This window comes from Seriola dumerili, unplaced genomic scaffold (assembly GCF_002260705.1).
Source record: "Seriola dumerili isolate Sdu_G_001 unplaced genomic scaffold, Sdu_1.0 BDQW01000068.1, whole genome shotgun sequence".
NCBI lineage: Eukaryota > Metazoa > Chordata > Actinopteri > Carangiformes > Carangidae > Seriola > Seriola dumerili.
In genome coordinates, this window is record NW_019174323.1 from 2,590,698 (window position 1) to 2,615,309 (window position 24,612).

The window sequence follows — 24,612 nt, forward strand, 5'->3', positions numbered from 1 at the left end:
TGTTTTTTATGAGGGGTAGCAAGCGGCTCAACCTTACTGCATCTGTTCATCCATGTCTTTAAATGACCTTAAAGCTGATGCACAAGGAGAAGTTGAGCTACGCCTCAAAATAGAAGCATTTTCACACACGTCACACATCTGTGGTGTTTTTTCACCATTAGTTCACATCAAAATTTGTAATTTTGTGCTGTAGATGTGCCTACTCTACATCTGTTAAACCCTGGATAAGACGCTGAATGAAGCCCAGAAAAGGGGCAACCCCAGACCAAAACCAGTCACAGCAGGTCAAAGGTCATCAACCAGGAGTCAGTTTACTGATGCCAGAAACCATCTTTGAACACTTGTGACTGAAGTTCCACATTTCAGTCACCTGATAAATCTCTATTACAACTAGGCAATTCCATTCAATGAAGAAGGCCATGAGATGCGCCTGAAAACTTTGGAAACAACTGAGTTGGATCTTGTGTTGAGAATTTTTCTTATTGAGCAATTTAAGATTATTTTCATAATCAATTAATCTGCTAATTTAATCTTCTGCTTTTGTCTATAAAATGTCAGAATATAGAGAAAGTTGTTATAATTATAATCAATAGCCTATAATTTATAATGGCCCAAGGTGATGTCTTCAAATGTCTCTTTTTGTTTGACCAACCGCACAAAACCCAAAGATGCTCAGTTTACTATCATGTAAAGCAAAGAAAAGTAGCAAATCCTCACATGTGAGAGGCTAGAATCAACTTAAAAATGATCAAAACAATTATTTGATTCTCAAAATAGATCGATAATCAATTATCTAATTGATTAAACGAAAAAAAAACCCTCTTTAAACATCTGTTGGTGAGGTTTGGCTCAATCATGAATCGATCATGAGCAACTGAAACCTTTTGATTTTATCATATTAACCAGTGTTTGGATTTAATCACATGACACTGCAACCAGACACTTATTTGATGACTTTGCTTTTCCCTGCAAACAGCTCAGACAGGCAGTGTGTTGCTGTAAATGTAAACTATAATCCCACATCAGTGATTCATAGAAACCGTGATTGCCTCCAGTTGTACCTTTCTGCAAGTGTTTGCTGATTTACTTAACAGCACCACACACACACACACACACACACACACACACACACACACACACACACACACACACACACACACACACACAGAAATACACACAAAAAGATTGTCCTCGCAGGGTTGAGGCAGATTAGCGGCCTTACTTCAGAGCATGTGCTTGCTAAGCTCTCTTAACCCCCCCTGACATGAGTTTCACGCAGACACTCTGCACGGAGCCGCCACTAGTGGGAGCTGCGGTAAACGACTTGGGTCGGATTAGGGGAGGAGGCTGCAGCGAGTTAAATGTTAATTCTGCTTCACATTGATCGGGGGGGGGAAATGAACGTGATCATATTTAGAGTAGGTGTGAATTGCTGAGTGTGAGAAGGAAGAGACAGGCGGAGACAAGACAGAGCAAAGGAGACGGAGAGAGTGTTTGATGCATAAAGAACAGACAATCCCTGCAGGCGTCTGTCAGCAAGCAGATATGCAGATGTTTTTTTTGTTGTTGTTTTTTTTTCTCCAGATGTTTCAAAGGCTTAAGTCACAGGTCTGTATGTCTGTTTGGTGTTTATGTGACTCTAGGGCAGTGTACCAGTCACATCCACTCCTGTTCAACACTGAGTTTGACAGTAACCTTGGAAGTTCCTCCTGTAATCATTTGACACTTTGAAAAGGGAACTTTATCGAGAGGCTGGCCACACTGTGTGGACTCTGGTGATGTGGCAGTAGATGAGGTTGCATGTTCTGTTGCGCGGTTCTGCTATTTATCTTCAGCACCTGAACCTGACTGGACAGACCGACGCGTGTCCATGAGGGCGGTGTGGGAGAGGATGCTGGGAGAGACTGTGGCGACCATGGTGACGCGTGAGGTCTTCAGTGGGTGTAGTAGCCATAGTAGTCTGCATTGCTGTTGCTGTCCTTCTCGCAGACGTCTCCACTTCGCGGAGGTGGGGAGTTTTCAGTGCTGGACGTGTAGGGCGACACTCTCCTCTTCTTGTTGTCACCGACGCTGCCCTCAAACAGGCCTGAGTCTGCAGAGTCTGCTGATTTCACAGCCGGAGTTTCGAGCCAGGGGTCCTCTCCCACCACTCCCACACTGTCTTTGGGCTTGTCCTGCAGCAGGGGCGGCTGCAGAGGCTCGAGGAGCGAGGGAGGGTGCAGCCTGGGGTTGCCAGGTGACGTGGAAGAAGATGAGGAGGAGGAAGAAGATGATATGGGTCTGAACCAGCCCAGACTTGGGCCGGGTTTACTGGGGTGACTAAGGTACTGAGGGGTGGGCCGGCTGGTGCTCCAGCCCGCTGAGGTGGCTCCTGATACAGACACGCTAGTAGATGCAAAAGGATGGTCTGGGTAGTAGCTGAGAGCATGGTGAGCGGATGTCTGCAAGGGGAAGGGCTTGTAGAAGCCATTTCCAGAGAAGTCCCCCTCATAGGAGGAAGTGAAGTCAAGCCGGTTGGGGGCCACACCCTGCTGAGGCGACAGGTACCAGCGGCTGTGAGGGCTGGAGCTGGAGGTCGGGTCTTTGTGCTGCTGGCCCATGCCAATAGGCTCACGGCTGTAGAAGCGGCTCTGGGGCAGGGGGCTCATGTACTGCTCAGAGAGGTAGCCTTGAGGGTAGCAGCTCCCTGGCAGCAGCTGCTGGCTCTCTGTGGGGGAGGGTGTGAGGCGATCAGAGTCGGGAGGAGCGTACAGCCTAGGTAGGAGGAGGGGAAGAGAAGAGAGTGTGAGAAGAAAAGGAAAAAAAGAAGGTGTTATTTCCTGCCCAAACCTCAAACTATCTATCAAACATCTCACAGCCCCTCACACCCTGTCATTGCAGCATACTTGAGCACAGCTGTAATTGCATCTACTCTAATATTACAGGGGTGATGTGAGCATTCAGGGTATTTAACTACCAGCCTCACTATTTATGGTGAACAGTTTTAAGGTTTACATAAAGATATCTTCTCTGAAAGGAGAGTTCTCTCTTTAGAAACAGTTTTTTTTTAATTACTTACGTGTCATAATTGTCACGGAAACCTTTAGCGAAGGGGTTATGGTCTATTTTCAGCTGAGTGATCTGTGTAGGGAATAGGAGGAGGGCAATGAGAGAATGTAGGCATAGGAAAAAGAGAAGGAGTGAGCAACTACACACAAACAACAAGAGAGCAGAAAAAGAGGAGGTCGCTGACTAATAATTAATGAGGACAACATGCATTTTTTTTCTTGTTGTTGGAGGAAGGAGTGGGCACACCACACATACACATGTAGTGATGCAATAAACACCAAAGACAACAGGGTGAGTGTGTCTTTCCTTGGCGCACAGTGGCTCTCACACAATGTATCTGAACAGCTGTTAAAGATATATAGCACATACTAGGGGGCGGGGGCAGAGCTACAGTACTCAGGTCAGCTGAGGTGACTCTCAGTTGAACCTAGCCACTGTGTGGTAATAGTACATGCTAACACTTACAGCAGGTTATAGTAATGTTAATTAGTGTTGTGCATTTTTGATGCATGCATGCATAAACCAGAGCTTCTATCTGAAACACTCTCTGACATAAATCATTGAACTTTGACTCTTATGTAGATGTTTTGACAGAAGGTATAAAAGGCGTTGCTATGGTTATATAACAATTGTCCAAAATGACAAGTCAAATGAGAAAACTGGGCTGATCTTGACCATACTTTCTTGTGATTGAGGCGACTTACATCTGCGTTCTGATAGGCGGTGACGGCGATGAACTGAGTCTCCGGGAAGACAAAGGTCTGAGCTTTGGATGAGAGGAAGGGATCCTCCGAGCCGTCCTCCTTCACCTCCACGATGTGGAGACGAGGCTGGTACTTGTGGAGCGACTGGAGCACTATCATCTGGAGCGGAGAGGGACGGGTAGTTGAGGAATTTTTTACTTTTATTTGATAGAAAACAGTAGAGAGTCAGAGGGGAAATGTAAGGATGGATGGGTGTTGCAGATACAAGCATCTTAGAGCACTTTTGCACTGTCACATCCCATAATGTGGTTCATTTTGATATGGCATGATGCAGAAAATGAACTTCTCTTTTACAACATGGATAGGCCATGTGGCTGTTTGTGTTACAGTTATATCAAAATATTTAAAGCAATGTTTTTGTCATTAGATAATTAATTGAACCAGTATGTTTATTAACCTGCAAAATTAATATGATGCCTGTCTTTTGCTAAAATAATAAAGAATAAACTGGTCTAGCCACTAGATGCAGAACATGTACTTTGCATACAGTGAAACAGGCACTGATGGAGATATTAGAGACAAAAAAGGCAGGAAAGGACAGTACCTGTGCCACATTGTTGGTGCTGCCCTTATTGTTGGTGAGCTTGAGTTTGCTGAACGACACCTCTTGTCTCATCCAGTGAGCTCCTGTGTTGGGAGAGTCGGGGTGCATGTACATCCTGTTCCCTGCAGACGTAAAAGCAAATCATGAGCCACACATACAACTGTGACTCCACCGGCTTCTAAATGATATTTAGTGTTAAATATGACCCGTCACATCTAAAAGAAACATTATTATTTACACTTTATGTCACTTTAACAAGCAGAAATCCCAGCATCAGACATATAATGCCAATATACATACAACCTGAAACCATGGTGATGTTTGAAATGGAATAAATCTGAATTGATTCCTAAATTATTAATAATAAATATCAAATATAGGAAAAAATGAAGCAAATCAACGTCATGTTAAATTTGGTGCAATAAAAATTGATTTTCTGACGCTAACTCCTCCTGGTGCAACCACTATGGACTGTACAATGTATTTATTTCAGAAAACTGAACATGCCAAATGAATAGCTGGGGTTGCTGTGGGTGTTATTTACTGCCAATATGTGAAAAAAAATTCATCACTTTTATGCGGTTGATTCAGTTTAAGGAGTGAGATGTAAATACCACATTCCCACCATATTTTACCTTAAAAAACATACATTTAGTTTAAAGTTTCTGCAGACAAAGGTGATATTCCTTCCATCCCTTCTATGTTTCATACATTCTAATTGCAGGATAGAATCTCAGCGCCAAGATTTTTCACAGCATTTACCACAATGACCTGCTAACCTTATATGAGCACACCACATAAGTGCACTATTAAATCTAATTGAGTAAAACTGTTTCACCACAGTTTCCACAACTGTAGCACATCAATAGTCACCTTTCTGCAACACCTGGCACATGTGTGACAACACCTTGCACTTTCTCTCATTTATATAATTGTGGTTTGTCTATCATCAATCACACACAAAATGTCATCTTGGTTGACTTGCTATTGCTTTTTTTCTGAGGTGTGAACAGGAAGAAATAATGAATGAATGAATGAAAGGAGGAAGAGGGCACAGGGAGTATGAGGCATGGATGGAGACAGAGGTATGAAGCAAATCCATGTTTCTCAGAGGACTGTAAAGTCAAAATCAAATGCTCTGTTGATGAGTCTTTAGAGATGAAGCAGAAATGGGAGATTGAGACAAGATACTGGGAAGAAGCATGAATGAATGACTAATTAGATCACCTCCATGTAATAACAAGACACTTCTGTACACGTCATGCTGCGAAGGAAACGTGACCAACCATACTCGCAATTTTTGTTCATGTCCAAAGTTATGTAACTACTAGAAAGATGAGTTCAGTGCCCTTTGATGATCCCAGAAATAAGAGACTTTTTCCACCCCGTAAAGAAACAGTTAAACGTTAAGTCTATCTGAAAAAATCAGCAAAACTGTACTTGTTTCTTTCTGGACAGCGTCTAAGAGGTGGTTGAAACTTGATCAAGAAAAACTGACATGTTAAAATGTGAAAATGCATTTAATTTGCACTGCACCATAAAGTATAAGATGCTGAAATTAAAATTAAAAAGGGCCAACTCCCCATCTTTTTTGCTGATGGATGCAAGTTGCATAACAGTTGAGAGCAGGTATCTTACAACTAAAATAAATCTAGCTCTAATTTTATAGATACTTCTTTTGAACAGGTTTTGAAAGGTTCATCATTTCTCATTTATCCTCCCAGCAGAATGTACAACAAAGCTGCTTACTCAAATAACAGCAACAGCAAATATCAGATAGTCCGCAGAAACCTCTCAGAATACTTGTGCATCATGATGCACATCTTGGTTTCCCTACTGTATGCATGTAGGTTTGCTACAATATTGCTAAATCAACCACTTCCTCACCATCTTCCATTTTGCATGCACTGAGCTGAGGACCCAGCTCACTGACTGACCAGGATTTTCAGTTCATCAGCTGGTCACACATCATTAACTTTGTGTGAGAATTTGCTTTTGGAAGCCACAGAAAGAAACGTGATGATTTTCTTTTTTTCATTTACAGCCACTGGGGGTAAGTGAACACAAAATTATAATGTTTGGGTGAAGTGCTCTGTAAAAGATTGAAGAATGAGCATGTTTCCTGCAATCAATGTGATGTTTTAAACTAGAAAACAGCATGCTGAGCTCATTACTCCAAATTTCACAACACTAAAACGATTAGAGAGGATAAACATTTGTTGTCAGTGAGTCAGAGAACTTTTTTATTTGCTCTCTAATCTGTCTTTTCATTATCTGATTCAATAATGAATGTCTACTTTCTAAAGAAATCATGTTTATGGAAGCTTTCGCAACAAAAAGCCTGAATCATTTTTGGTTATCAGATAGACACAGCACATTTCAGCATCATTATTGTCATTAAGGCTAAATGACTGTGAATTTTATTGAGTTAAACGTACCTGGCATGTTACCTTCTGCCTTCCCACACTGGACCCACTTGCCGCCCTGGTATCTCCAGTGGTGTTGATCTGCCAGAACCACATCCACGTAGACATTATAGTGGGCAGACGGCTCCAGGACACTGATGTTGAAGCTCAGAAAGGGGAACATCCTCCTGCATAAACACACAAAGAAAAAAACATTCACTGCCAGTCAGATGTAGTTGTTTTGGGGATATTCATTTATACTTTTGTCAACATATGTCTATAATTTTTGAGAATATAGATGCCAGAAGAAGTTTACAGACCTTTTACTTTAGTAAAAGTAGCAATACTAAGAGTCATGCGTAAGTATTTGCATCAAAATACACTTAAAGTACCATAAGAGCTTGGGTAAATGTATGCAGTTACATTCCACCACTGGCTAAAATTTACATGAAATTCTAATACACCTTTTGCAAATGGTTTTTGTGTTCCTTTCAAAAAAGATCATGAAAGTTGACAGTTGTTAAATGTAGTACAATTGGTTTGAATGAAAAAATACATAAGTACCTGAAGGAAAAACACTTCTCAAAGTATGCGTGCATTCTTTGGGATTTAAAATGCATGTACGACTTCAACTGTGCTGAGACTGTGCAGTATTTTCCTTGCGTAAAGTATTTTTAATGAACACAGGGTCTTGAAAGACAAGGAAGGATGAAAGAAATTCACACTTTCAAATTCTGCAAATTAAAGGCAAAGCAATGACAGTGACAAAACCTAGTGTGACATGTTTATCACAATGCTCCCTTTTAAATTATTAAGCTCCATTTGTGCCATTTGTCCTCATTTGTACAACTAATGGCTCTGCTGTGAATGAAGATATAATAAGTGATAGGCTGTTTAAGGGCAATGATGCATGTTGTAAGTCAGGGAGGTGATTCTCGTTTGGACCTCATGACTACCAGACTCTTTCTGTTTATTCACAAGATGAGGAACCAGAGTAAAGGGGGGGTGGGGGAAGTTGGGGAGGCCTACTGTAAGTGAATATTTAATGCTGCTGTTAATAAAAGATGCTCCAGAAGCTGCTCATGATTGCAGGAGCTTTTCATATTGAACTCATTTTGATCGCAGAGGGCTTCAGTGAGACGGGGTAACCAGGAGGTCAATGTTTTCCCTGGGCACCACAGCCCAGTGAAGGAGAGGGAGAGGCTGGGTTAAACTGAGAGAAAAAGAGACACACAAATATGAGACATGGACGCTGAATACACAAAACCCTAACGCACCATGACAGATGGATATTTGTGACATCCTACTGTTGCATAGTTATGTATACACTAAGTGCCTGTAGTGCTGACAGAGGAGCACTTCCAGCCTCTGTTACCAACCCTGCAGAGTAGTAACCATTTTACATTATAGAGCACATAAAGCAACAAACAATCAATGTAATAGTTGTTGGAATGTTTCAGAGTCAAGTCCACAAAACAGCTACAACTAATGCTGATTAATTAACATGTACAAACACTAAAGTGTACAAACAACAAGTTGAGGGTGAGCTAGCTGTTTCCCTCTACGCCCAGTCTTTTAGCTAAGCTAACGCTACGTCCAAACTGCTACGTTTTTCATTTTAAAACTGTAAAGGAAAGTTGTTGTTTTTTTTTTTTGTTTTTTTTTTTTTCACTATTTTTGTTTCATCATCCTTATTTATATGTTGCATTTATTTTACTTTCTGTTATTTATTTTATTTGTGTGTATTATCCATATTTTCCTATGTTGTCTCTTATTTTACGCATAACACATGACCATTCACGTGCCGGTGTAAACAGGAAGCGAACAGTCTACGCCGCAGTTGGTTACTTGCTGAAAATACTACGATACAGGAACAGCAAAGGCAGTTGTAGCGTTAAAATGCAGAATTTAGCAAAGACAACAAGGTGAGTAACGCTTGTAATTAGTTATCCATGTTGCTTTCACCATGAGGCTGATAAGACACACCACATCAGTTTTCAAAGTAAAACGAGGCCAGCAGCTTTTCCAAACGTCTGCGTTTTAATGGCTGGAAAACTCCGGAGTAGTGTGGACGCTACAAAGAAACACATTTGTTTTGGCCGTGATATTTATCTACTCATCTCATGGTCTCTGCACAACTATTTCATTGAAGGAGAAGTACAATGTCTGACTGGCCAAGTAATGCACCACTCACAGCGCTGCAGTCTCGGTCTATATGAGGTCACTGGAGTGTAGTTGGTGTTAATAAATCAGGGCAACATGTTTGACATTTTGGCCCAGCTGTTTTACACTGGCTAACAGTACCTGAGGCTATGGAGCAAATACACCCTCCCACCCCCATCCCATCCCATCCCTTTGATTGAGTTTTATTTTAAACAGTATATCCTGGGTGTAGCACTTTTGCAGCACAACTTTGTTTTTTTTTTCTGCCTGCAACTGTCAAGTTTCAATGCAAATGGAGTGAAAGAGATAAGAAGTATAGAGTTGCTTTGTTCTATACAGTGCATGGCTTAAATTAGTCATTGTAAGAGTGCATATATAAAGGGAAAAAAAGAAACTTCCTTATCAGAAATGCACTGCTATTTCTTTTCTAAAACATTTTAGTGTAGGTGGAAACAATAAGATAAGATCTGTTACTGCTGTAAATTCACTAACTCGCTGTTGTCTTGGTACAAAACAAGCTTCAATCACATAGTGATACGTTGGTCCTTTGCATTTTCAGAGAACCAGAATAGAAGTGCTGTTTAGGCTTAAACTACCACAACTGTTATCTCATTTAAATTCAGTTTGTCCTCCCTGCAGATACTTGGTCATTTAGTGGTGTAACAACAAGTGAGTGCATTGGAGGCTACTGTCAGCAGACTGGTGGGACAACTGGAGGGCCCGTCCTCATTGAAGAGTGTTTGTGTGTGTGTGTGTGTTGCCTGAATCTTTGTACATGGATGTATTTATATAGTTAAAAAAAATAAGTTCATAAAGTTAGTCTGAATATTCTGAATATATCATATTTCTTTATTTTTAGGGCACGTAATGACATAACATAACACTACTCTAGAAGTGGGTATTTGCTGTCTGTAATGTGAGCATTGAACACTAAACTTATTCTTTAATCACATATATCCTGATGTCACTCATAATTTTGCCATTTTTATTTTTTGTAGGTAAAGTTCTCATACTGTGCCTTTTGTTTAGACGCCAATTAAAGGCTGGTAATTCTCTATATTTTCCTTATTATCAACAAATCACAAACCAAGTATCGTGTGTGTATCGTACACCTCATATGTTTCCTCTGTGCCACCGAGCTCTTGTCCAAAATGACACGTTCCGTCATTACCATGAACACACATACTGCAGTTTATGTTGACTCAGTCACACACACACACACACACACACACACTGTCCTGCTTGTCTATTAATCTGCAGCTGAAAATACTCCCCAATGCATCATTTCCTCCTATTTGAGTAACGTGTGATTAATAAATAAAGGGCGCAGTTGTTTTTTTTGAAAATGATTTGTAGTTTTTTCTTTTAAATCACTACCTATTGATAATGAAACAAGACTCAAACTGACACTACTCATCTATGTCCTCATATTAACAAAGCTATAAATTAAAAACACTGTCAAAAATCTTTACCCTCCCTATATTAAGGCCTTGTTGTTTGCTGTATTGGATTAGATATGGATATGATTGAATTTGTGTGATGCAGGCTCCTCAAAAAGCTCAACATATTCACAAATATAGTCTTTTGATGATGGCTCTCTATGTTTCTGGACTGAGCACACACACACACAGACACACACGCTCTTCCTTACCCTTCACTGGTAAGACAAAACCCTTCCCTGACTGGTCCCAGTTGGGTCTTTCTGGCTACACGGCGAGTCCAGTTTAACAATCAATCATAGTTCTGGGTGAAACACAATCGTGGCAGCAGCTCTTTAGTGGCTTGCAAAGAACAGGTGACATGGCTCTTCTTCCACTGCAGCGTTTAATACAAGTGAAAACAGAAACTTGGCTGTTCAGCAATGGCTGAACCCACCTACACTGAAGCGAGATAAATCTAGAAAGTAGATGAGTAGTTATCGTTTTTGCTCCACTGATATTGTCGATTCACTTATACTAGAGCTTTTATAGGAAATCAGTACTTGGTAAAGGGGGAAACCATAGAAAACACAACACAGAGGGGTATTTGCATGCGGGGGCGGCATTTAGGTTTTATGTACAGAGTTCACCGAGAGAAGCTGAAAAACCCAAAACACATGATAGTGTGCAGGTATTTAGTCAGTGTGGTGGTGGCGGTGGCGTGGTGCAGTTTCTGACTACAGTGTGACACATACATTATTTTATTTTTACATGACAGTTAAAATCATGAGGAGGACTGAAGTGTTTGCTGTTTCTTAGCAGATGATTTTACAGCAGGCTGGAACACAGATACGAGGAGTTGCTTGGACACCAGTGGGAATCAAACCGGCAGCTCTGCAGCTAGCGGACAGACTCCCTAACCAACCTGCCAGTGTGCCACTCTGATTCAACGGAAACTTGACAGTAATGACAAACGGCTGGCGCTCCCTCAGCCCAATCCAGGTATATACGCACATGAATACTCATAACTGTAGTCTTCTTTTCAGACAAAACACCATAGAAACAGACGAGTTTGGTGAACCAACCAGTAATACAGAGACAGTACCGGTGGTGGTGACATTTAAAAAAAAAAAGAAAAAAAAAAATCAAAATAAACTGAGTGAATGTTGGGGAGAGAGGAAGAGGAGGGGGGTTGGGTTTGGGTAGACAGAGGGCGCGGGAGGGGAAACCGCGGGGGGGAAACGGAGGTTAGAGAAAGGGGAAAAGGAAAGAGCAGAGGGTGGAGTGAGGGGAAGGAGGGGTGGAGGGTTTGTCCTGGGGATGCAAGGCAGAGGCTCGAGAGGAGGAAAGGAACTGGATATTCACCAGGGAGAAGACTTTTCTACATGAGCGCACCCGCTGATTCATCCGGACAGGAGTTCAGGTCCAGTTTTTGTCACCGTGTGTACGCTTGATCATCTGTGACGAAAACATGCCAGTCTACAGCTGCTGCCGGACACAAGCACTCTTCAACACGCAGGCACTCTTGTATCTGTGTTGACTTATTTTAGAGAAATTCAGCCACTAGAGATGTTGAAATTTCATCTGATACTGTTTCATGCTTCATGCCTCATAAAGGATAAGGCTGGTGTTATTCTGTATTGTTTTTTAGCATCATCCAATCCTATAAAAACACCAAAACCAGGACTTAACTGACTGTCTATAACACCTCGACGACATTTGTTCCTATAGTGAGGGTATAAATCTTTAAAATAGGTCATAAATCATTTTTTTTTTTTTTTTTTCTTTTTTAAAGCCTCAAATGAACTAAAACAGGTGTGGACGGTAGTTTTAAGAAACTGAAGTAAACAGTGCATTTGATGACTTTTACTTCAGCTGTGTGGATTAATACACATTTGGTGCTCTAGTGAGCGTTTTCTGGCAGCAAGACGGTGTGTGTGTGAGTCTCACACACAGTCAAAATAAACTACAGGGTGTGTGTTCATGTTAATGAAGGAACATGTCACCCAGTGCAGCAGTGATGTGTTTTTAAACAACAATGGAGCTCTATGGCTCAGAGGAATGAGATATATGAGGCTTTGGATACACACACTTGTTAGTTAGATTAACTTATTGTTAATTTTTTGTTGCCAGTAATTAAAAAAATAAATGCATAAATAAATAATCTTGTGCTGAAAAACTATTTTTCAGTCCTCTCAACCCTCAAGGTTTTTATTAACTCTCTCGAAAACCGAATACAGAGCGACACCAATGAAAACTAAAATTGTCAGGGGCAGAAGGAAAAAGGCCTGTGGCTCAAAGAGTGGGGGAGTTCACCGCTGAGTTATTAGTAGAGGTGATAACATGGTAAGAGGAAGTGCTTGTTTAGCTGTCTGAAAAATATTGGCAGTAGATGTTTCTGCGAAAAGCTGCATATGCACACATAAACAGCTGAACAGGAAGTGACAAGTCATAGTGCCAAAACCTTGAAATAGTCCCACTTCTGCTTTCAGATAGAGAGAGAGAGAGAGAGAGAGAGAGGGGGAGAGAGAGAGAGAGAGAGAGAGAGTTAATGCACAATACTTCCAAACATTCCTAAAAACAGCATCTTGTAATGCTAATTGATAAAAAATTGGTTTTTGATGTGATGATTACTGACATGTACGACATTACTGTATTGAAATCTCTGTAGCAGGCACCATAGAGAAGACACCCACTCTTATTTCCTTGGTGATGTGAAGTGATAATTTACAAATTATGCGAAACCTACTTTGGAAAGAAGCTTGATTATTCATTGAGTTTATAAATGTAAAGAATCTTTCACTTTGTATTTGATCGAGCAGCTGTACTCCATTGGAAACCCCCCCCCACCACTATATTCAATTTTGATTATGTGCAGTATATGTAGATGTGTGTGATATTAATTCTGTTTTTTTTTTTTTTGTGGTGAGGAAACTTGCCCTTCATCTACTCATCACTGTACTTTGTTGCAAGTACCTTCTATTCTTGGGACCCAAATAAATGAAAAAATATTTCCTCTGTAAAAAACTGCCAGACATCAGACTGATACATGTCACAGTTTGGACGCAGTGGAGCAGAGAGAGCACATGAGCATGATTCCTCTGACTCTGAAGTCGAGCTCTGCTCTATTTCCCTGAAAGGTGATTTGTATGGCAAGAACTCAGTCAGTCCTATCTCCTTCCTAGATCACGTACTGTACGGTCAAACAGAGCTGCTACAGCACGATCTGTGGGTTATTGTTTATCTTTCAATCTCTCAAAAAAAGTTTGAATTGCTGTTTCAATCACAAGCAGATTACAGGTTGATAATACGTCTTTTGTTAATCTATATTTGATTTTTAATTTTCCACAAAAAAGTCCCTTTAAAGAAAGTGCTTCTTGAAAACCACCGCAGGAAAAAGTTTCTCCTCCTGACTCATGTCTGAACTCATATCTCTCACTCACCCCAGCACTCCCCAGGTGTAGGATCAGCACATTGGTCAAACAAATGAAAAAGGAAAAAAAAACTTCTCTCTCTCTCTTTTCAGTTTTAGTCATTTCATTTTTTTTTTTACATTTTTTTTTAATTATTACTAAACCAGAAAATCCCATTATTTTGCACCTAAAAAGCCATCTTCTGTTTTTTATTTTCATTGAGTTGTTGGACAACATGAAACGATGCCGCGTTTCAGCCTCGATGATCTCTGCCTTACTGCGTGAGTCAAAACGCAGACCGTGCAAGGGCCTGAAATGGCATCAACGAGTGTGGTGATCTGAATTTTGCTCATGAGAAGTGTAGATGAATTCAGGCTCCCCTCCTCTTCTCTCTTTGCTACAGACCCATGAAAATGTCTACAGATTTCAAAGCCCAGGTTTGGTACATGAGCAAAACTTCTGAGAGATCTGTGGGGCTGTGCAGCCAACATCTAGTGCAGGCTGAAGAAAGCAGAAAAAAAGAGAATCTCGTCTCTGACTTCCTGAACTTCAAAGATGCCTCAGCTTCTCAGCGTGGCCATCTAAAGGCTCAGTGGTGTTTGACCCTGCTCTCTACTCTACTCTGCAGCTTCTTTCACCCTTTCTCCTGTAGAAACCAGGGTTTTGATGAACATTGCAGACCCTCAGAATTCTCTCTAAAAAAAAAAAACACTGTAAAATTACAGTGGGAGCCTGAACCCAGGATGAAAATTTAAGAAGGATTTCGCCTCTGATATTGAAAAACCATCTTTTTCTTTTTCTCAACTCCTCCAAAAATCTCACAGGGAGTTTTTGTTATGTTGCAAAAACAGGCCTCCGTCATTATACACCTTCTTCATGGCGTATTGTGCTGGGTGATTGCAGCTCTGCAGGTCAGGGAGGGACCTGAGATAAAAGCGAGAAAAAACATTTTCATCGGGAGGATTTGAAATTTTCGTAATATGAGGTTTGTGGTTTTTGCGCAACAAGAAAATTTGCTTTTTTGTTGCAAGTGGAAGGATAACACCTCCGCGCCCATTTCACCGATCATGTTATTATTGTGGGTAGTATTTACACAGCTGTGCACAAAAAGTCTAGAAAGTGTGTGCTTTTGTGTGTTGCCTTGTCTTTGGTTTGAAGGCAGGTGGAAAAAGAAGATGCCTTTTAAAAATAAAATTATATTAAATATTTTAATTACATGGCAGCTTGATCACAGTGTGTTTTTACAGAGCAATCTGCCAGGACTGGTTATGTCAAATGGCAGACAGCACACACACACACACACACACACACACACACACACACACACACACACACACACACACACCAAAACAATAAAATACAAATTTGCAACACAAACTACCTCAAACTTTCTCTGCTTTTGCTAAAACTTCACAAAATCCATGCACACCTTCAAATGTGCTTAATGCAACAATGGAGCAATAAGAACCCTGCATTTTTTTTGTTCAAGGTAAATAAAACAATCTCAAGTAGCTACTTTAAAGCATTACTTCAAAAAAATGTAATTTAAGTGCAGTGAGAATAACCCTGACAGCAGGTGTAGCTCCAGTAGTCAACCAGAAAGTAAAGAAAACCATGCAGGTCAAAGGGGAATATTTAGTAAGACTGGAACCTGCAGCTGGCAAATTGAAATTCTTGTAAAACTGAGAATCTTCCAGGTTTAAAAAAACCCAAAAAATGTATTTATAAAAACAGTTTCGAAATTCCGAAATTATTTCTAATTATATTTATCTTTTTTTTTTTTTTGACTCAAGTCACTTTAATGAAAAATGTGGTCCTCAGCTGACAAGCCGAGTGAAGTCAGTGGAAATATCAGTGTCCTCTTGTGTGACAGCGCACTTGTTTTCTGTGCACAGATCTGCGCCATGAGAAACCCGCGGCCTCAAACCTTCTGTCAAACACGAGTGTGGCGTATTAGTGAATTAATCCTCATCGACGTGATGGCTGAGTCTTAATGCTCGGTGACCCATCTAACCCCCCCCAAGCCACGCCACAACACACACACACACACACACACACACACACACACACACACACACACATCCATCCATTTCAGGCGTGGAGCTCCCTGCTCTGCTGAGACCTGCCTCTGCCACACTTTTACTTACTATTTTTTATTCTTCTTATTATCATTTTATGGCCTATCTCAGTTTCACTATCATAGTTTCCAAAGCCGCCGACTCAGTGTGATACAGCGCTGAGGTTCAATTATCAAAAAGTCAGTTTATCGCTTTATCACCTCTTCATTTAAAAATACTTTCAGTCAGAGATAAGTTTGTCAGTGATGAGATTTTTAGCTCATTTATTAAATCACTTCTTTTTTTTTTTCCTAGTAGCCTATTTTGACGAAAATGTAAAACATTTAGGAAAAGTAATTTAACAAGCAGTGTAGCGAACCGCTGCTTCCAGTGGGAATAGAAAGTAAAACTGTGCGTTTTGTCTCTGCAAAGAGAGAAAATGTAATTGATTAGCCTCCTTTTTTGGCGTTCATCTGCTGCTGTGTTAAAGTGAAGGGACCTCAGTGATTATAAAGGTCAAGCACAGGTGTCACAAGTGTTTCCCAGCATCTGTGACTGATGTTGTCTTCATCTTCATTTCTCCATCTTCACTTCTCTGGCTCCTGCGCAAGTTCTGCCCAAAGCGAATTTCGATCTGGTCAAATTTTTTTTTACAGAAAGAACGTTTGGAAAAGCAAATATGCGGTTTACAATAAAATTAATTACATAAAATGCGCTTGTTTTTAATTCTATTCAGACATGTTTTGATTAACTTCTGTAAATGGTTCTGTAAAGTTTCTTGTTAGACTAATTGAATTCCTCATGACTCAGCTCTCAGCAGTTTTGCGCAAAAATAAAGTGTAAACTCCACTTTAATGTGCTAAACATGAGGGTCACAGGTCATTATTATCGCTCTGTCGACTAAAAACTCAAAGCTGCCATCACCCTCGTCACCTGACTAGTGATGTGTTGGTGATACCTGCAGATTTCCGTAGTAAACAGGAGCTAGAACATCAGTAACCCGTGACCTGTATTCAGTGATCCCCATAAGAAGCATGACAAGGATATAAAATGTTATTTAATTCTTTTAAAAAAATGAATTTTGAGTTAAATTGTAAGAAGTTGCTGTGATGTTGGCGGTTGTTTGTCAGACTGGTAGCCTAAATTAGAAAGTGTGTAAAACCAAAAGGACAGCGGTGCGTAATTTGCTCTGCCTTTTCTCAGCCAAAATCAGGCCATACTGGTGGAGAACCAGCTCAGTCTGCAGTTTTACTGGTGTGGAAAAATAAGAGAGAAACTCTGGAGTTATCTGTCGGACTTACCTCCCCTGTTTGGTGATTATCATCTCGGTTTGGAACTTGTGGAACTTGGCCCATAGCGGGTAGTTATTGAGCAGAGCCTGAGTCTTCCCGCTCACCTGTAGCCCAGGTAGAGGGTAGAGAGGCGGCCGCTGGTAACCGTGCTGAAAGCTCGCCGGGTAATTCTCCGGAGACGGGGAGTACACGTCTTTACCGCCCGTAGGAAAGCCGTCTCCTGCCGTCGGGATGTAACCCTGCCCGGCTCCGCTTCTCGGCGGCGACCGCACGCCGCCGTACGGGCAGCTGCTGAGGGTCTGTGCGTAAAACCTGCTGGACTGCGCTCCGTACGCTCCCACCGCCTGCTCCGAGTGGTACGGCAGAGTCAGAGCGTCCTGGCCGCTTTGAACCGAGTCCGGGTAGTAAAACCTCGCGTCCTGAATCCCCATTTTAATCTCGGCTAGATCCTTGCCGCCGCGTTGGAGGTGACTGCTGATGTCGGTGTTCTTTCCGAAAGTTTGCGTTTCAGCCCCATTCAACATGCTGAGGTAGAGGTTGCCACCTATGCCGCCCATTTGCAGCCCCGCTCCCGGTCTGTGCGTAATGTCATAAGTCTCCGCTCTTGTGTCCCGTCAAATAAGAGCATGTACAATAAAAAAATAAAAAAAAAATCACAAAACAACACAGTCTGGACTGTTCTCCTCACCTATGACTGATAGCGCTCTGACATGCCACTAACTTTAAGATGTGGCGTCTCGCTCGTTCAGAGCCTTAACATTCAAATATAAAAACTCATTTAATATAAAGACTCAATGGACTATGTATCTTTAAACTTTCTTTATTGCCCGAGTAGATGATTGTCTTGTCTTTTTTTTTGACGTGTTGAGTCCCTACCAGTGACTCAGACTCGGGCTGACTTCTCTAACCTATGATATATACATTTAGTAAGTGGTCATATTTTGGAGGTGTGTCTGACGCGCAGGGGGGACGTGATAGGCTCCAGATATGAAAGAGGCGTCGCCATCATCACAGAGTAACTTCACATAAATTACACAACACACACGCACACACACACATACACACACACACACACACACACACACACACACACAGAGACACACACACAGACACACACACACACACACTGCCCTTCAAGAACAAAAGGGCTGCAGTTGATTTAATAGATATTTGAATGAATTTTAAAATATCGATAAGTAGGAATACTTGAAAATAACGTCACAGGAAATAAAAAATGACTCGGCACTTGAACGGCACAAAGTTCCATCACAGGATATTTAAGTTAAGATATTTAGTTAAAGGTTAATGAATAATTAATTTTAGCCTACTATGATGTTGTTTTTTTACAGCCGAAACTAAAGACTAACAGAATTAAAACTAAAACATAATTATTTAGTTGAATAATTTAACTACAGCACCAGTTATTCATACAGTGTCTCATACATTAAATTCACTTTATAATTAAACAGCAAAATAAACTGCAGTGTGGTTTATAGCCTAAATATTCCCAAATTTTTCCGACCTGTTTTATCTTTAAAATCAAATATTGAAGAAGATTAATTCGGATTATTAGTTTAGTTTAGTTTTTTTTCCTTCAAATCACTTCTCTTTAGCTTATTGGCCGATTTGAGAGGAAGCTTTGTCTAAATTCGCAAAGCTGTGATTTATCATAATTGAAGTAAGCCATACCTAATTCTGTGAAGCGGCACCGAGGAAGTCGGTTCTTCACTTTTGTGGTCCTTTCTTACCATAAATGAGTTGAGAGGTTGAATCATCAACCAGATTTAATTTTCATTTTCCATCTGAATCATGAAACACCTCAGAAACACCTCAAAAAAGTTTTTTCAGTTTTAACACGCCTCTGCAGGAGGAACAAAGCCAGTGGCTGCATGTGTAGGGGTAAGTATTACATGTCTACATTAATAAGGTATTTCAGTTATTGCTGTTATAGGTGTATGGAGTCATAAAATGGAAATTCATGCAAAATAAAAGAAATGCCATTTGTACATGTATTTTTTAGGAGAGACTAACTGTTTTTTTTAAAGTGAATTTTCAAATTAAAGTGCTTTGGGTCAGGACTTGACCCTTCATTTAAATTCACATTGACAATAACGATTACTGTATGTCTGGCTTTTTATTTGTTATGAACACCCATGTGTGGATATTCATGCCAGCATGTGGTGTTAATACATTAATACTAATGAAATGATATGCATTTTGGGCACGTACAGAATATGTTGATTTAGTTGAAGTGGATTGTTTCTTTCTGAGAAGTCAGGACCTGTCCCAAATGTGTCAGCAGTGGAGAACAAACTTTTCATGTCCCATAGTCAGAACAGACATGAGGAGACCCAGATGATGTTACTCCCAGCACAAACCAGGTTTATTCACCACAAGCATGTTTATTAGCATGTTTATTAGCGTCTTTAAATGCTCCTGAATGTTGGACTGAGCAGGAATAAATGTATAAACTTGATACAGAACTTACTTTGGATGAAAGAAGTTGTCATTTGTGGTGGCAGAAAGCGTCAGGTAAGGTTTCGGGACCAGTCAAATATGCAAAATGAACTTTCACAAACATTTACTGTGATTGTCAAAGCGTGTCTTTGTGATGTCATACAGGTTACAACCAATCACACATCATCTGGATGAAAGAGAAAGTGGTTCAGTGAAACAGTGAAGCAGCATCCTCTCCGCTCTTTGAGACCTTTCAGTGGCTTGTTTGGACGTCGCCGGTCACTGGTCAGCCAGCCTGGACAGAGGATCTGCTCCATAAACACAGATGAAACAGATAACCCCGAGGTATTAGCAGCTGCATGTGCATGTGAACGCGCACACATTAATAGATGAAACCCCCCTCCAGTGCAGGTATGACACAGTTATCCCCCCTCGACACTGTCACTGCTCTAATCCCACTTCCTGCGTCTCTTCTAGCAAGGTGAGCTCACAAGGGCACACGCTGAAGTCATCAGTGTTGACACGGGTGGCGAGAGGGGCCACAGTGTGAGCGACACTACGGCCGCCACGGCCAGCCAGGCAGTATTGTCACCCCACTACCCCTCGACCCCCCACCCGCCACCCCCCAACTCGCCCCCTCTTCACCCACCTCCGGGGCTGGATTCACCACTTCCTCTTCTCTGTTCTACCTGCTTCCGGCAAGAGCCCCCAGGCCATCACCTTGTGAAGCACAATCAGCTTTCATTTTCTCCTGGAAGTGTTGCTAGCAGGTCAGGTGGCTCTCATGTGCACAGACATGAAGGCGGATGCAGGTATTCTGAACAGGATAATGCATTTTTTTAAAATCTCGAAACAAATCAAATTTTCTCCTGATTTCTCAAGAATCAAACCTCTGCCGCTGCCTGTATTGTACGTAAGTCAATCCGGGTGAGCGGGGGTTATAAATAGTGAATTATAATATCCCTCATCCTTGTACACATGAGAGGTGGAGCTGCCCTGCAACTGGACACTGATATAAAACCTTGATGGTTGTAAAAGAATGTAGTTAAAACAAGTGCGGTCGGCTTCTACACGGCTTCTGTGGGCCGACAGATTTAGACGTGATAGACGGGCACATCAGCAGATGTCTTAACATGTCTTCATTAACAGTATCACCGCGACGCTCCATTAAAACAGATGATATTTTGTGCGAGGGGAAGAGGTGGCGGTGATTTTTAGATTGTGGGAATGACACCATGAAATTATTAACTGGCTGAAAATAAAACTGAAACCTGTAAAAGAGCCTGGTTGTATTCAGTCTGTCGTTAATGACACTTTGGATTCCTGGCCTGACATTAAAGGCCTCAGTATGCATCAGATGCAGTGTTAGGGGTTAGACATGTGCTGTGTCTCAAATTGGATACCTCAGTCAGTACACTCGCATGACGCAGTGTGTGAATTTCGACTGGGTAGTGTTATCTTGAATCAGAGTCTGCTTTGCTCACTTGACTTGAAAATAAATGTTTTACTTTCCTGTGTTTGCCCCCTGTGTTATGCGACATGTAGATTACACCGCCACTGGCCCTGACAACCTGTCCTCCTTCCTTGGTCGCCAAGTTTGGGGTTTGAGTTTTGGTCCCTCCCCTTCCGCTACGTATCTAAGATGGCGACCGCTGAGGACGAGAAGCGTCCATCGCTTTACACTCGATTTTTCGACCGTTTTGAGTGCTACTTATAGTGCACTGCATGTTGCCATACTTGTCGATGTGAACGCACTTGTGCAATCAAAATAGCAAGTGTAAGTATGGAAGTACGTGAATTGAGACACAGCAAGGCACTCTCCCTCACTCCCTTGTGTGTTTGTCCGTTCCTGGTTTTGTCTTTTTTCCCTGCCTGTGTGTGTGTGTGTGTGTGTGTGCGCGTCTCTGCTGGGTGTGGCTTCCAATTCACCTCAGCACCTGCGACTCATCAGCCAATCACCTCTACAGCCTGCTGCAGTGTTTAAACACCAGCTCTACCCATCAGTCTCTGCTAAAGCGTTGAGTCTCCCTTGTGGTGCAGACGCTCCGGCCTCCCCTCTGAACCTTTTGCATTCCTCACGCTACTTCTGTCGCTTTCTGTGTGCACAACCGAGACTGTCTAAAAGTGTTCGCCGCTGTCCTCACTGTACGATACATCGTCTCATGTCCTTCTCTACGTAAACCCTGCCCTTCTAGAAATTATATTTAGTTACTACTAAACTGTTTTCCCAATGACACCATCGTGACAAACATAATTATGGTCTGGATTAGGTTCACGGGCAACATTTTTTTTGGATTGCTTAAATGTTATGAAATGTTATCTTGGCTCATTTTTGACACTGATACCGATCAATCACGGTTTGAATGCCCCAGCCTCTCAAAGTATTGCTGCTGACCATATTCATCCCTTTATGGCCACAGTTTACCGTCTTCTAATGGCAACTTCTAAGCATGATAATGCACCATGTCACAAAGCAAAGGTTGTCTCAAACTGGTGTCACGGACTTCAGTGGCTTCCCCAGTCTTCACATCTGAATCCATTAGAACAGGAGATTGGCAGCATGAATGTGGAGATACCAAATCTGCAGAAATGATGTGATACAGTCATGTCAGCATGGAGCAGAATCTCAAAGGAAAGTTTCCAACATCTTGCGGAATCAACGACACGAAGAACCGAGGCTGTTTAAGAGCAAAGGGAGGAACTACCCAGTGTTAATATGGTGTTTATAGTAAAGTGTTTGGTGAGTGTACATTCACAGAGTGGCCAGAAACACGACTCCAAATGAATGATAATGTTGCTCTGCGGCTGCTGGGCGCTTTGCCAACAAGTTCACCATAACAACGACCGTGGTCACGGTAAAAACGGAGCACTGTTCAAAGTTTTACTGACCCATCCATCCACCCCGGCTTCCTCCTTCTGCGGACTGTGGCTCTACACCATCACACTGCTTCCTCCCTTGCTCTGCTACAGCCACCAGAAGTCTTTCTCACTTCTGCTTAAACATGTGTCATTTTGGAGCATTTTCTTGAACGACTGATGCTCTAGTTTTTCTTGGGACAATCTTTCTCCTTTAGATGTCTTTGGATGAGACTTGACCCTTGAAGCAGGTCTGAAGTTTTCAGGTTGACACCAGTTAGTTTACAACTTGTTCCCGCTGAATCTGCACTGGAAAGACCCACCAACCCCCCATTTGAAACCTGAGGAGGCTATATGTTGCTCTGACTCATGACCACAACGTTCACCACGTTCACCCATGTCAAAGTCATAGATACTTGCACTTCCTATTAACTCTGTTAGAGCCACAAGTACCTTTAATTGAAAGCTCCTTATAGCTTCAAAGTGATAATTTCTGTAGTGTCTTTTTTTCTCTTCTCCTCCTCGCTCATGTTTTAAGTCGACAGTGCCTGTTGGGTGCATAACTCCCCGGCCATAAATATCAACGTCTTGACATTGCGTCGATGTGGGTGGGCATGACACGCCTGACACAGAGTTCACAAATCAAACCCAATGTACAGGCTGAGCCGTGGCATTCATTTCAGTGCAACTGGTTTGGTTTGGTGCTTGTGACAAGCAGAGTAATTAAAAAATATGACATTATCATCACATGGAGACACAGGAGAGATTTATCACTTACTTAACAGAGGGAAAAGGACTCATCAGTCCTGATATCATAATAAAACCTCTGATAATGAAGAAGTCGCTGCCAACCTTGCAAACTATAGAACTAGGACACAAGCATGTGAGGTTTTCAGGCAGGATTTCACAAGACAAAAAGAAAATTAGAGAGACATAAGCAGAATTTGTGTCAGATTTATCCTTGGATCCCTTGGAGAGCTGTGACCCCCAGATTGAGAAACACTACCTTCAGGTATACTGTATAATCTGCATTACAGAGACGGTACTTGAAAAGACTGTAATTCAGATGACCACAGTATTAGGGGGAGTACATTTCCTTCCATTTTTTATATCCCTCTTAAAATTCAGCCTCAATGACATCAATACATTATTTAGAGAGTTTTTAATCATTGAAAATATGGACTGGATCGGCAGGACCACATCAGCACATACTGGGAACATTTGGAAACACAGTTCATCCTGGGATTTGCTGTGTGTAATTTTGTTGTATGTATCAGGAACCAGTGAAATCACGCTGCTACATAAAAGTAAGTACAGAAGAAGAAACAACTGGGCATTTTAGAGGAGGAGGGAACGTACCCAGTACTTCCTTTCATCTAATGTTTACTCCCTTCTCATGCTTTCTGACTCTTTCTGACATTTGAAGTACCATTAGGAAGTAATATGTTTTTTTTATGGTAACAGACTTATTACCCCGTAAACTCATCATTGTGCAACATATATGTTATAAGGCTTTATACGAGATTTACTTCTTCTGCTACACAAGTGCTGAAGCATTGACAAGTTTATTAAAGGACGTGGTAAAAATGTGATAAAGCCTGGGTGTGGGGGTGTGTGTGAGGCAGCGCTGTGGAGCAGGTGTTTGGGAGCTGCGAGAAGCAGAAGTGAGGACGTCCCTCATAATCACCATGTAAACGTTTCTCATTAGACCATCTTAGCTGGAGCTCAGACTCTCCAAAGTGGCTCCCGAAGAACGCCTTCCTGTCGCAGGCGCACCACGGCACTGGTTCATAATTAACGCAACATATGTTTATTCAAATCTCTGCACGGGGTGTGAAAGAGGGCTTCAGGAGGCACCACCCACCGAGGCTGTGAAAACAGAGGGTGGTGGAATTAAGTGAGGAAAAGAGAACGGAGAGATCCTGCGAGCTCCAGATAGAGAGTGAGATAGGAAGGATAACACTTAGTGCTCAGCGGAATTCGCACTCGATAGCTCATGAACTCTTGGTGAAGTGCAAATGTATTCCTCAGCAACCCAGAAACAAACAAGCTGCCACTTCCTTAGCCTATAATTAGCTGGTAATCAATGCTGGGTGGTTTTCTGTCCTGTCAGACATCCCCAGCCATCGTGGGGCAACACTAGACCTGCAGCTGTACTCTCCGGTCTCAGATGACAATTTAACATAAAGAGTATT

General features: G+C 41.7%; 1 protein-coding gene across 1 annotated transcript; it reads right to left on the reverse strand.

The window, feature by feature from the left end:
* Nucleotides 1–823: 823 nt before the first annotated feature.
* Nucleotides 824–17,661, reverse strand: tbx21 (T-box 21). Its single transcript, XM_022742576.1, has 6 exons — nt 17,114–17,661; nt 6,795–6,949; nt 4,357–4,478; nt 3,753–3,911; nt 3,059–3,120; nt 824–2,754 (listed from the first exon to the last, which is right to left on the reverse strand). The coding sequence occupies exons 1-6, from the start codon at nt 17,659–17,661 to the stop codon at nt 1,935–1,937; spliced, it is 1,866 nt and encodes a 621-aa protein (XP_022598297.1). The 3' UTR covers nt 824–1,934.
* Nucleotides 17,662–24,612: the final 6,951 nt, after the last annotated feature.

What these genes read in the sequence shown, in the direction of transcription:
- tbx21 (XM_022742576.1), bottom strand. Translation starts at nt 17,661, where the DNA reads ATGGGCGGCATAGGTGGCAACCTCTACCTCAGCATGTTGAATGGGGCT. An exon ending in GCACCAACAATGTGGCACAG is followed by an intron (nt 3,912 to 4,356) that starts GTACTGTCCTTT and finishes TCTCCGCTCCAG; the next exon opens with ATGATAGTGCTCCAGTCGCT. An exon ending in TTCCGTGACAATTATGACAC is followed by an intron (nt 2,755 to 3,058) that starts GTAAGTAATTAA and finishes CCTCCTACCTAG; the next exon opens with GCTGTACGCTCCTCCCGACT.